General features: G+C 36.4%; 1 protein-coding gene across 4 annotated transcripts in view; it reads right to left on the minus strand.

Moving 5' to 3' along the window:
- DPH6 (diphthamine biosynthesis 6) overlaps nucleotides 1-14,613 on the minus strand; it is a 277,224-nt gene that overhangs the window by 135,261 nt on the left and 127,350 nt on the right. For 3 of the 4 annotated variants that reach the window (XM_070756244.1, XM_070756252.1, XM_070756261.1), the window contains one exon: nucleotides 12,852-13,026. In XM_070756244.1, coding sequence (XP_070612345.1) covers nucleotides 12,852-13,026 — 175 coding nt within the window. Of the gene's footprint in view, nucleotides 1-11,994; nucleotides 12,724-12,851; nucleotides 13,027-14,613 lie in introns of those variants that run through there. The other variant, XM_070756271.1, reaches the window with a different exon arrangement.

The raw sequence follows: 14,613 nt of genomic DNA on the forward strand, positions 1-14,613 counted from the left end.
ACTGCATCTTCCTGCTGATTTCTCCTAAGGTTGTAAGATGGGTTTGCAGATCTCCATGCAGTTAAAACATCTTACTGTAGCTTTTGACGAAATCTTATAAGTGATAGGATTATGACAATTTCTAGCTTGCAGGCCTTTTGACTTTTGGGTATTTTGACACAGACTTAAAAGAAAGTCAACTTTTTTCTCTTGAAAGTTTCTGCAAAAGATAATTTTTGGATAATACCTGCATGAAGCAGAAGGTGGCAGTGTTACTACACAAAAGAAATGGGTCAGTTTTGATATTCTAATTTTATGTTAAAAAACAAACATTTTAGAGATGAGCATACTTTATTCTGTGGCATTATTTACTTATAATGTTGAAACTTAAATATGAAACTATTTTCAGGAGGAACTATGATTATGGCATTACTGGTAAGAGCTAGTTTTTGGACTGTTCTTGTCCAGTTTACACTCAAATAATTTTGCACAAAAGAATGCTAATATTTATATTTTTGAATTATATTTATCATCAGGAGTTGCATGACTTGCATTCTTTGAAATCATCTGAGATAAGAAGGAAGACAACTCTGGGACTTGAAGTCTGAAAAAATGTAATATTTGAGTGAAGGTTTAGCAAACTTGCAAATATTCCACATAGCTATACGGTAAAAGAAGGTATCCTAGCAGATTTGATGATTACAAATGTTCCTTTGGAGGGCAACCCCCTTTTTTGTTTTAAAGAAAAAAAAATCTTACTGTCTAAAATAGTATCATCATAAAGGTTATTAAAAACGGATTTTGCAAGATTTTTTGCAAATGGATTTTAGCATCTTTTTAATTAACTCTCAATCTTATTTCAAAACATTTCTACTTTCTGTGAATTTATGGATACCCGATACTTATAAATGCTAAAATATAGAAGCCCTCGGGATTTTTGTCCTGATGAAACAACTACTAGCCAGTGTAACTGCTGCTCAAATCTGCTCTTAGTGCTACAGTTTTATTTTCTCTGCAACTGCTGTTTCAAATCGTAACACAACAGATGTTTTTGAAAGATAAAACACACATTCGCCCCTCCAAGTGAGCATTTATTTTCTTTTTTTCACATAAAACACCAGATCAAAGATGAGCAACTTTTTTTTTTTAGCATTTACATGGCGGCTTGAAAAAACCCCTCACATAGTTGTTTTTATGTGTTACCACATCTTTACAGACGCCTAATAAATACAGAGCAGCCATTCACACTAGAGTATTAGTAAGAAGAGACAGAAAGATATTTAGCTTTGTATTTTATTCCCAGTGAGGCTCAAAGCCTCAAAGGTAAATGACTATCTGAACACCCTTTTAGAAAAGAATCTAGGTACCCTCTGCAAATGCTGCAGCTTGTTGACATGAACCAGGGCAGGCAGACACCAATAATACATGAAGTGTGGTTCAGAGGCAATTAGGATCAGTTGTCAAGGCCAGGCCATTAATGAAAGAACATGTCAGAGGAGCTGGAGACTTCAATGGTTGAGGGCAAGAAGGCGATTTAGTGTGACAGATCGAGTCCTTCCAATGTCCTCAGTGGTACATGCTAATACCAGCCTTAACAACCTTTTTGTGGCAGTGTATAATGTGACTAACATGGACTTTGATTCAGCAAAATGACTGCTGCCACTGTTAGTCTGTCTCATTCCAACAACAGTAAATGCACTGCTTCAAATAATTACCCATTTCCTTGGCTGTCCCCCCCCCCCTGTTCCAAACACACACACTTGTCTAATGCAGTGGGCTTTTATGCATGTCATACAGTTTATCTCTAGAAGGTCACAACACTTATCCTGCTGTTTTCTATTTGTTTATATAGTGTTCATTCCATTTATAAATAGCTGAAATAATAAATACCTCCCTACCACTAACGTCTGAGTAAAATTAAAGAAAGAACCCAGCACCAGTGGCTAAGCACAAAGACAAATATAGGAAATCAACACAAGATACATTGTCCTTGTGTGTAAATTCCATGGGATACTGCAACTTAGTGGCCACCTATTCCTTGGTTCTCAGGGTTAAAGGCAGGAAGAGAAAAAAGCTTGATTCTCTCCTCAGTAGCATTTTACAGTCTTACTTAACATAATCCACACTGAAATAACAAACGTTTTGTAGAGATGTTTGCATTTGTGAAATGTATTTTATAAAGTATATGAAAATACTGTGGAGACTTCGAGTTTTTAAAATATGTATTTGCACTGGATAATTAAATGCAACTGAAACATTTCTGGTTAAAACTGTATTAGCAAGCCCATTGTTCTAAACAATTTAAGGGTATACAGTTGCAAATATGAATAAGTAACTATCCAGTTATTGTGGCTCATGTATGCTTTCTTACTTAGCTTATGCCAAATCTTAATTGCTAAAAATACACGGTGAGGCAGGAAGTTGGGGTGAAGAATTATAGGTGCCATATGAACATGGTTTATTGAAATGGCCATCCAATAGCAGGATGCATTCTTTTTTTTTTCAAAGGAGAGAATGGGGGGGCAGAGGGGGGGAAATACACGACTACTGCTTGATATTTCATTCTGTTCTTATTCTCTCTTTTTTTCATACACTTGGTCAGATGATGTGGATCCACGCCTATCACTTTTATTACTTAGCAATGCCTGGAGTGACCTTTCTAGAGGCAATACTTAGTTATGACTGACAGGAAAGGCTGTTTCTGCTGTGATGGATTTGTTCCCCTCTGGATTATTGTCACAATGCCCTGCCTTCTTCAGTTCTAATCCCCCCACCCCACATCCAACCCCATAATTTTTTTTCCCTTTCTCACTTTTTTAAAAAAAATACGCACTTGGGGAAGTTTTTTTTATTATTATCAGCTTATGGACCAAATCAAACTGTCACATGAAACTGTTTGGAATTGGAGGTAAGTGATGTTAAAATCTATCTCTTGGATAGGCCACTGTACATAATGAATGAAGGCCGACATCTTAAACAGACTCATCTTATCTAAAAAGATAAATCCAATCCATAAAAAACTTTTAAAAAATTAAGTACTGCACAATTTTCATATTCATTTCAGTGAAGAACAAGTTTGCATTATATAAAACTATCATATGGTGTAAGTAGGATATCCTAGATTAAATGACATCATATACACCAACTTTCTCAACCCTGACAACTTTAAGATGTGTAGACCAGTAATGGATTTTATTTAGCTTTGCTACCAGTTTGGAGATGTGTGCATGCTTGCTTCATACGCATGCAGCTTCTGTGCATGTGAAGATGTTTCTGTGCATACACATATCGTCTGTGATGATATTCAGGTGGGTGGGTGGAGCCTCTCACTGTTACCGGTAGCAACCCACCACTGGTGTAGACCTCAACTCCCAAAATTCTCCAGCCAACATGTTGACTGGGGAATTCTGGGAGTTGAAGTCACACATTTTAAAATTGCCAAGGTTGAGAAACACCAACAGAGACTAATTAGGTAGATCAAAGAAAATGTGAAACCATAAAAAGTCTGATATCTTGTTTGTATGGGGAACTCTAACTTTGGAATAATCTGTAAGTATGTAGATTTGTAATGAAACAAAAAAGATAGGACCATAGGAGGGCCATTAATAGAGGACAATAATTTTAAGTTGTCCCCAGGACTAATAGAATAGAATTTATGTGGTAAAGGAAAGAAGCACTTAACAATTTGTGCAGGGGTAGACCATGATTTGCCATCTCGCTTTCTGCTTAAGAAAACTCTACAAATAATAATAATAATAATAATAATAATAATAATAATAATAATAACAACAACAACAACAACCACAACAACAACAACTAATATTGTGGGGTTTCTGAATACAACTCTAGGCTCATAATAGACCAGATTTAGCTGTTGTTGAAAAGAGAAGGTAGCAAAATCTCACACAGAGTTTCTATGAGGTTTTTTGCTTCCATACATGCTTCCATGCCAAAAACCTCACCAAACACACACGTGCAAGAAGCAAAATTTCACTCAAATGTGCCTAGCGCGCCAAAGCCGCGGAGCTGCACAAAATTAGGCATACTGGTAGGAGCTGACTACTGACTTTAGGTGCATGCCAAAAAAACCCCCCCACCTTGGCCCACACTTTGAAAATGCACACATTCACAAAATTTCCATCTGTCAACTGGAAAAGGCTTCATGCTATTTTCACCCTCCCTAGGCACTGAATTATGGGTGGAGGCACTCGCGCATCTGTGATAGCATGAGCCCATGCTCTTTTGGCACCCGAGGGAAAAAAGGTTCGCCATCACTGCCCTAGGCTCTTGGGAAGAACTTGATGAATATGAAAATGAGCACTAGCTAAAGAATTGTCAGTTGTGAAGTCAGATTGTTTTGTATATACAGATAGTCCTTGACTTATGACCACAATTGAGTCCAAAATGTTTGTTGCTAAGTGAGATTTATTAGATTAGATTAGATTTATTGGATTTATATGCCGCCCCTCTCCGAAAACTCGGGGTGGCTCACAACAAGATAAAAACAATACATAATAACAAATACAATACTCACCAATCCAATTACAATTTTAAGCTAAAAATTCATAAAAACAACCCCAGAATATTAAAACACGCATACAATCAATCTAACACCAAAACAACAACATTTATTAAACTAATTTTGTGCCATTTTACAACCTTTCTTTCCATAGTCGTTAAGCGAATCACTGCAATGGTTAAATTGATGACACAGTTATTTAATAAATTTGGTTTTGTCATTGACTTTGCTTGTCAAAAGGTTGCAAAAGGAGATCATACCACTCTGGGACATTGCAATGGTCATAAATGTGAGCCAGTTACCAAGAGGCTGAATTTTAATCATGTGACCATGGGGAGGCTGCAACAGTCATGTGTAAAACAGTCATAAATCACTTTTTTCAGTGTTGTTGTAACTTTGAACGATCACTAAATAAACTGTTGTAAGTCGAGGTCTATCTGTAATAATAACAATGTCAAATCTAGTCTAAATATCTGCTGGACTATGCGGCCAACCTTAATAATAATAAAACTTATTAAATACATATGCAGAAATTATTTCACAGAAAGATCACAGAAATTATTTTTTGGCAAACTTTACTTGTTCTCATATTTGGGGAATCTGTTCCTTTTAATGTGAGTCAAGACACTTCCCAGTTTGATACTCTGCATGCTAATATACAGCTTCATTATCCAAATCCCTTCTTTCTGCATTTGCACTGAACTTGCAATTTTTATTATATATAACTACCTCAAATCATGTGCTATTTCTGTTTGATATAAAATATTCCCAGAAACCATAAGCAATATTATTCATTGTATTAATGACATAGGTACAATTATTTACTCTTCTAACCATGTAGTTACTAAAATGTATTCTGCCTCAAGAAAGTCAGGCTTAAAATAGAACTTTCTCATTTATTAATTCATGCTTTAATGATACACTGCCATGCAGATATGGCAATAAATATAATTAAAAGTCTTGGGCTCAAATATCCTTGGAATATCTAGATGGCAGTTACAATTCATAAAAGCCTCCTATTTCATTAAATGTGAGTCTTATTTTAAAAATAGCTGTTCTTGATGAGACATCTTTCTTTGTAATTATATTTTCCCAGAAAAATAAGTTTTCTTTAATAACAAATGAGTAGTGCATACTCATAACAAATGAGTACTGCGGCCCACTATCAGAAAAGGGTCCCTTCAGAACTGGGCTGCAGAAGCGGCAGGTTACCATGTAGATACAGCTCCACTTGCGTGAGCAATGGGCACTTTTGCAGCTCCATTTATGCGAGCTCACACATGCGCTTGCCACTCACATGGAACCATTCCCTCTTCCCCTTCACTCCACCAAGCTGGAAAGATTACAGATAGCTGCAGAGACAGCTACTCTGTAACATTTGAGAATGAAGATAAATTAAGAAGAATTACATTTGTTAGTTTGAACTTTGAAGAAGCATGATATATGCCGTGTCATGGAATGGAATTGGAATGGAGTAAAGTAGAACAGAGCAGAATAGAGTAGAGTAGAATGGAATGGAACAGAAGAGAACACTTGTATGGCCATGTATGATTAGATACACTAGGAATTGTCTCTGGTACAGAAGCTCTCAGTATACATGCAAAGCAACATAATACCAATAATAGAGGGTAGTAAAGAAGATAAGGATGATAATAATAATAATAATAATAATAATAATAATAATAATAATAATAATAATTCTACAGCTGTGAAAGAGAGAGTAGACAGTAATTGAAGAATTAGGTGTTCAGCATAGTGATGCCACAAGGGAAGAAACTGTCTTTATGTCTGGTTATTTTGGCATGCACTGCCTTACAGAGGTATCCTGATGGGAGGAATTGAAACAGTTTATGTCCAAGATGTGAAGTCTCTGTAAATATTTTCTCAGCTCTTCTTCTGATCTATGCAATATACATATCTTTCATTGAAGCCAGGCTGGTTACAATAGTTCTTTCTGCAGTCCTAACTATCCATTGGATTGTTTGGTTGCTATACCAAACCAGACAGCTATAGAAGTACAAATTAGAGACTCAATAATTCTTCTGCAAAATTGTGTCAACAGGTCCTGGGTATGTACTTCCGAAACTGATGCAGGAAGAACATTCTTTGTTGTGCTTTTTAACAATGGCTCTAGTGTTGCATGTCCATTTCAAATTCTGAAAGATTATAGAGCCCTAAAACTTGAAGGATTCTACTGATGATACTGTGATATTGAATATAGCAAGAGGTGTTAGGATAGAAAAAGTATTGCAGTTTTTGAACTTTTATAATCCCTCCGGATAATTCCACTGATAGCATATAAATCTTTGAAAAAACAAAAAACAACATTGAAACACTGATTATCAGGCTGAAATTATACACTTTATATAAGACCCAGCTGTAGCTGTAGCGACTAAGGAAAATCACCTTAAAATGGCCCCTCAGATATGGCTATGTGTGCGACAAATTCACCATCACTGCGCTATTGTATTAATTTGCTCTGTTAGATGGTGTGGCAGGTGGCTTGGCTGAGATTCACAAGGTGAAGGCCAGAGATCCTACCTCTTTTTTTCAGTTGTCATCACACCTTTGCGAAGCTTTGCTGTGAGGTGGCATCTTGGTACATCTTGATACTTACTACCTCTTATGAGTGTGCTTCACCTGGCATATACAGTATACCTCATTCAAGTGCTTTTAAAGAGATAGGACTCTTACACTCTATCCTTTCTTTAATCCTTTCTTATCCTATCCTTTCTTTAATACAAGAACTATTATGTATTAAAAGTGGGTTCAATAATTGTTATGGCTTGAGAACTGAGATTCACAAGTTACTCAGACAGGCACCTCCTTGGTTCTCTGAATTATAAGAAGGAGGAGACAATAGAGCGCAATCAGACTTGGAAGGTTGTATTATTATTATAGCCAAGATATAGTTTTAACCCTTCTGTGGAGTTTGTTTCCTAATCTTGTCTACCTATTGGGCTGACCCAATAGGTAGACAAGATAGCTTGAGATGTCCAAACTCTGAGAAAGAAGAAAAGAGAACAATCAGCCACAATTGTGATGGTTACACTGTTGGAAAATGGAAAGGGAGAAGCTGGGGACAGACGATAATGGAAAAGAGGTGATATCTAAGAGGTGATATTGGATTGATGGATCGTGCAGAATGCAGCTGCGAGAGCAATCATGGCCTTCCCTAGGTATGCCCATGTTACACCAACACTCCGCAGTCTGCATTTGTTGCCGATCAGTTTCCGGTCACAATTCACAGTGTGGGTTATGACCTATAAAGCCCTTCATGGCATCGGGCCAGAATATCTCCGGGACTGCCTTCTGCCACACAAATCCCAGCGACCGATTAGGTCCCACAGAGTTGGCCTTCTCCGGGTCCCGTCAACTAAACAATGTCGATTGGCGGGACCCAGGGGAAGAGTCTTCTCTGTGGCGGCCCCGACCCTCTGGAACCAGCTCCCCCCAGAGATTAGAACTGCCCCCACCCTCCTCGCCTTTCGTAAATTCCTTAAAACCCACCTTTGCCGTCAGACATGGGGGAATTGAAACATCTCTCCAGGGCCTATACAGTTTATATATGGTGTGCTTGTGTGTATGTTTGCTTTTAATAATGGGGCTTTTAGTGTTTCTTTTAAATTATTAGATTTGTTATATATTGTTTATTATTGCTGTGAGCCACCCCGAGTCTACGGAGAGGGACGGCATACAAATCTAATAAATAAATAAATAAATAATTGAATAATAATCAAATATCTGTTTCTGACAGATGGTATACCCATCATATCCACAATTTTTTAAAAAAGAAAGGTCAGTATCAAATATAGTGTTCTCTCTCCATTTTGCTATTGATGTTGGAATGAAGCATAGCAATCAAAAATTCTACCTGGATTTCAAATCTCTGAATTCCCATCATGCTGGGAGGTGCTCAAAGTATGACCACTCATTCAGTGAATATTCAAAATTATAATGGCACCAAACGAAGTGGACATAACACTGGCTTGAAAAGTTACAGATGTTGCAGTATCCCCAGTCATGTGATCACTATTTGCAATCTTCCCTGCCAACCTCTCATAAACAAGGTTTATGAGCCAGAAGGGAACTCCCAAGTCACCTCCATAAGTTGCTTCTTCTGCTTTTGGTGTTACCCCAAAATAACACCCGCTCTGTACTGTGCACCCCTTCGCCCACTTGCATTCATGTACTTCACACCCACTCACAACCCCTGCTGGCCTTCCCACACTCAGCCTGCAAACCCTGTAATAAAATAATAAAATTATTTGTAGCTCTAATTTAGTTTCACATTTTTAAAATTCAAGGATAGACCTCCCCAAAGCACAAAAAAATTCTATTGTTACAGAGTAAATACAGATTCATTATATAATTATATGTTGTAAAATTTTTGGCAATCCCTCAAGTCAGTTTTCACATTATATGCTCCTGTAAATCTCAGCTTTTCAGACACTTAACCTTTATTCAAAACTTGGTTTACTTGGCAGGCATTTCATAGACGCAACTTCACAAAAACAGACTTGCTATTGTAAAACAAAAAGCTAGAACATTTTTATTTATATACATACACTGATTGAGAGGATTTTAAAGATTAAGATACAATTGAGACCAGAGGTTTCAGAATTGGAAAGCAGTTGGGAAAAAGTTGTGGAACTTTGTCTTTGTATATGATAACTGCAGCAAGATTATTGTATACACAATGATGGAAAGATTGGTATTACTCATGATGTAGGAATGGTTGGTGAGATGATGGAACTTACTAAGATGGCCAAATTCATTTCTTTGATTTGAGAAAATACAGTTAGGGTTCCTTGCTTCTCTCTGAACTTAGTTGTTTTCTTGCAGATATTTAATCGCCCCAACTTTTCCTTTATTAATATCTACATTAATTGACTGGTAACCCCTTATGGTAAAAAAATATGATTTATGTCATGTTATAATTGTATTAAAAAGATCAAGAGCCACATTTTTGTACCTTTAATATTTTTCTTTAATATTTTTCTTTCTTGTACTTTTAGCTTTTAATTTCTTTCTTTATATGAATTTGGTATTAGTCTTCTCCTTCCTATTTAATTTTTAAATAAAATTATATATAACAAGGTGGTGGAGACTTTCACCCAAAATTATGAAAGAAAAGTAAGCACAAACCTTTGCCAGGCTTGAAAAAGATATATTATTATTATTATTTATTGAATTTGTATGCCGCCCTTCTCCATAGACTCAGGGCGGCTAGCAACAATGATACATAAAATTACATGTATAGATATAAAAGTTTCTTGTATCTCATGATAACTTTTCTCCATCAATAGAGCTCAGGCAAAAAGTATAATAGATTCATAGCCAAGACCAAAACAATGTACTAAATATGGTTAGCCATATATTTACATGTGGGTAGAAATAGTTTTCCTGTTCATCTAGAGATGTTTACAGGCGACAGTCTGTCATATGTACTTGAATGAAAATCGGGGTATGTATAACATGAAAATTACTACAATTCATCCACACCAAAAGAAGCAGGTTAAAAATATTAGACACATACACAGTGATGTTTGCTTTCTCTTATTCTAAAATATGCTGTTTCCCAAGTAGCCAATTTTTCATAAGCCCAATTACTTGTAATCTTTTTCTCCCACTATCAAGAATATCATTTGTTTCTTTATTGTAGTAGATAAAACATCCTTTCATTGTTTCAGATCACAAGCTGTGCAGATACTACCCACTGTTCTAGCCTCCAGCACTTCACATTATTGGTGTATTATTTCATGCATGCCCTACTCTTTTATCAATTGCTTTTGAAGTAATGTTAATAGACTAGAAAATTGAGACATTTATGAAGTATAGGCAGTGTTTATGAAAAAATCCATAAAATATGACACAGGCAAGACAAGATAAAAGCAGCATTTTAATAGATTATGGCAAAAGGATTCTGTCACAAGTTGACAACTGACTCCTCCGAGATTGCTAATTTTTATGGGATTAATTTTGTGGCATTAAGAAAGAAGTTAAATGTCCTAATTAACCTGTAAATAGTGTATACACGAAATTAAACCTTGTGGCCTCTTGTTAAGTTTTTTGGCTTCAGCACGTTAGGCAGAATTATTGCAAATGGATATAAGATAGTATTAGAGGTAAGCATTCTGCATGGAGTTAACTAAAAATCTCATTCAAATTATACTTTAAATACATTTACACTAGTATGTAAGTGGTGAAAATGTGCAAAATGCAGTTTATGTTCTGCTTGTGTAAGCAGTAATTCCCAATTAATGTGAATGGGCCCTTAAATGACACAATAACCATCAGTACAGAGGAATTAAATGAAAATACCATAATTAGGCACCACTCCATCACCATGCCCTGAAATTACTATACCTATTGCCAACATTTGAAGGAGTACCTTGCCAAACTCAGGTTTGGCTGTGATCTTGTAAATTATGAAGCATGAACCACCAAACTTATTTCTAGCAGCCGAGAGAGAAATGTGGTATCAAATCAAATTGTGGTGGATTGCTTGTTCATGCCAGAAAAGTGAATTCAAGTGATTTCATCCTTGTGTAACAAAATTTTAACAACTGTTTTCCCATCCTCTCTCCTGTCTGCACACTTGTATAAAAAAGAAACACAAATGCCAAACCAAATTTAATTTTTTACCACATTGGGACTATTTTTAAGACATTTTTTTTATCCTGAATAAATAACTTCAACTTATTATTTACAGGAGAGAAACTACATATGAAAGAGATTAATTTCACTGCCTCAAAATCTAGAGGAGGAATAACAGACAGTAATGTTCTGTTGAGAGGCTAAAGTTTTATTGAACATAAATTTCTATTAAAAGTATAGTAATAAACATTTCTTCCAGAAATAGTCTTTCTGAACTTCATACCAAAAATTATTACATTTTTAGGTTTTGATCTAGTTTATAAGTATAACCATGGCTATATTTTAAACCATCGATATATTACAGGCATGCTTAAATTATATTGAGTGATATAAGGATATACACATTGTCTGTGGAAAAAAGGGCATTGCCAACAAAGTGTTTCAATAAGTAATATGGAATATTTATTCAAAAAAAATCCCCATTTTTTTTCTTATCTTACACAATGTGTTGTATGATATTCAATAAAACTCTGGGATGAAGGCACCTGTGGTTTGAAAAGACAGCATCTTTCATTCTACAGTATATGATTTAGATTTATACACTGTTTCCTCTGGGAGTCAGAAAGCAATTTTTTGTACATTTTAAATTGTAGCGTTTATGAATTCTCCCTGCTATTTTAATGTCAGAATTCAATTTTGATGTAAGAATAATATTCAAGTACAATGCTTGCTAAAGAAAGGTATTTTCTGCTTGGTTGCCTTTAAAAACTGACCATGCTCCACATACAATTTGAAGTCAACTTCATTATATTCCAGCCAAAACATCTTTGCTTCCCCCCCACCCCCAAAATCATTTTTGGCAATATCCAAAAAGAAAATGGGAAGGAACAAGATAGCAAAATTAGAAATGAATTTATTGAGAGTTCAAGATATATAAAACTTGCTGACAATATTCACAGTATTTATGACAGGCTGCTTAATCTGGTAAATATTCATATTATTTATTCTGGTATAGAAAATTGCTTTTGGTGGCAATAGCTAACAAATAATACCACCTTCCACACAAATTATCTCTTTCTCTCCAGGGATACGTATCTGTTCCCTGTTAATATAATGAATATATCTGATAATGATAATTATTAGTGTCTTAATCTAAAATACAACCTAAGATACAAATTATTTATTTTATAAGTGCCATATACTGTACATGTGCCATAAAGTCTTCAGTGTTATAGAAACAGCATATAAAAATTATAAATTTTAAAATAAAATATAGCATTTAAAATAAGCAAGAAAAATTGAAGGAACGACCCAATTTAGCCCTACTATGGAAGAATGCAATTTTTTTTTTAAAAAACCCAGAATAATTATTTTCATAGAGATTGTTACATTCACAAAGCAGGCATTACATTTCATAACCTAGTCGGTACAATATATTTTTCTTGTTTTTCCAGTTTCTTTATAAACTCGAGCATTTATATATTTTCTTTTGTTGAATATTAAAATAATTTGTATTACTATTGTAATGTAATCCCATTCATAATAATGAATTTGATAATAATATCAAATATTATCGAATTTCTTCTTCCATCTTGCTCTACTTTGAGCTATAAAGTTCTGATTGTCTTCAAAGGAAGGTAATATAAAGAGTCAATATTAACTGATGTTTAAAATGGATGGCGTAATATTACAATATGCACATTCAAGGAACTTCCCGAATGGCAAAATACTGCATAGATGGAAGATGCCTTACCTGTACGCACTGACTGTAAGGACCAATATTTGCAGGAGCCCAATGAGAAATACTCTGTACATGCATCACCTGCTTCTGGGAACAAGATGCATCAGAGATCGTCTTATTATCTTTTTGGGCAAGGCAGTCCATCTGAAACAGGAGGCCTTCTGTCAATGGAACTTCAATACAAACCCTGAAATAACAAAAAACACACACAACCCAAATGTACTAATAGCATTTGAATTATATCAAACTGGCCCTGAGTTATGGTTGCTGTACTCTTAATATCCCCATGATATATACCAATATGGCAGAGATGGAGGATGAGCATGAGCAAGAATTCTTGAGATACCAGTCAAGAATCTCACTTGGTCCATGCTACTTCCCCAGTTTCTCTTCAGAGTAATCTCCGCTATCACTGAGAGAAAAAACAGGCAAATTGAGAGCTTTGTATCCTTGCTTTGCTTTTTGTACTATTTACTATTTTGTACTAAACTATTAATAGTGTTGAATACTCAGTGTATTGCCATGTAAACTGTCTCTAGGCAGACTATGTAAATAGGTTGCGCCTGATTGGCTGTGGCGCTGACAGCTCGCGTTTGAGCGGGAAATTTGTGTATAAATAGAGCCGGTTTTGCCGGCGCCAGCTGAGACGCGTTCCAGCTGGTAGTCACTTCTAAAGAGCTGAGAAATAAAGCGAACCGTCTCGTTACGTGCTGTCTCGGGTCACTTCACCTGGCGACGAAGGTGGGATAGGTGAAGTGACCCGAGACAGCACGTAACGAGACGGTTCGCTTTATTTCTCAGCTCTTTAGAAGTGACTACCAGCTGGAACGCGTCTCAGCTGGCGCCGGCAAAACCGGCTCTATTTATACACAAATTTCCCGCTCAAACGCGAGCTGTCAGCGCCACAGCCAATCAGGCGCAACCTATTTACATAGTCTGCCTAGAGACAGTTTACATGGCAATACACTGAGTATTCAACACCCCTCCCTTCCTAGACAAAAAAAAACCATACAGATTATACAGAAAGCCATGTGACATATTCATCCAATCGGTGAGGTCTTTGGGTGTTTCTTGTGGACCTGCGCAATTCAGTTAGTCCTTCGTCGCAGGCATGGAAGGAGGTCGATTCGCTAGTACCTCCTCTGGACTCCGAAGGCCCTGGTTGCACTCCGGGCCCCAGAGTTGAGCTGGCTGGCACATCTCCGACCTCCGCTGACGAGGATGACTCCGGGATGCTGGCCGAGCGGCTTCGGATGGGTGAGTCCAGATTTAAGTCCGTCCATGTTGGCGTTGCGTTGTTTCCCATCGGTGGGCCTGCGTGTGCAATCAGCGGGTTAACGGTAGCAGTTGCCCCAGTTTCTGGGCACCTTCTCAAATGATCGATGTGCCTAGTCCATACTCGGCCATCGTTCAAAGATATCAAATAAGTTTTTGGTGCTTTTTGTTGAATAATAGTGCCCTTAAGCCACTTTAGGCCCCCATCAAAATTCCTTGCGAATACACATTGCCCCATAAACATATGCCTCTCAACATTATTCAAATAGTTTAAAAGAAAACAAATTAAAAGGCTGGAGCAATAAGTAGAGCTAGAAGACAGCAGCAGATCAGAGATAAGGATGGTAGCCTTGGAAGTTATCAAATGTTGCCCCACCCTGACTGAGTCAACCATTAACTTTATTTCAGACTCAAGTATTTTTGTGTAGCAAAAAATAATAAAAGATTAAATGTAGATTTATTCCTTCCACTTGTTGAGGAAGGTGAGTATCAAAAGAAG

The sequence above is a fragment of the Erythrolamprus reginae genome, chromosome 1 (assembly GCF_031021105.1).
Source record: "Erythrolamprus reginae isolate rEryReg1 chromosome 1, rEryReg1.hap1, whole genome shotgun sequence".
Lineage (NCBI taxonomy): Eukaryota > Metazoa > Chordata > Lepidosauria > Squamata > Dipsadidae > Erythrolamprus > Erythrolamprus reginae.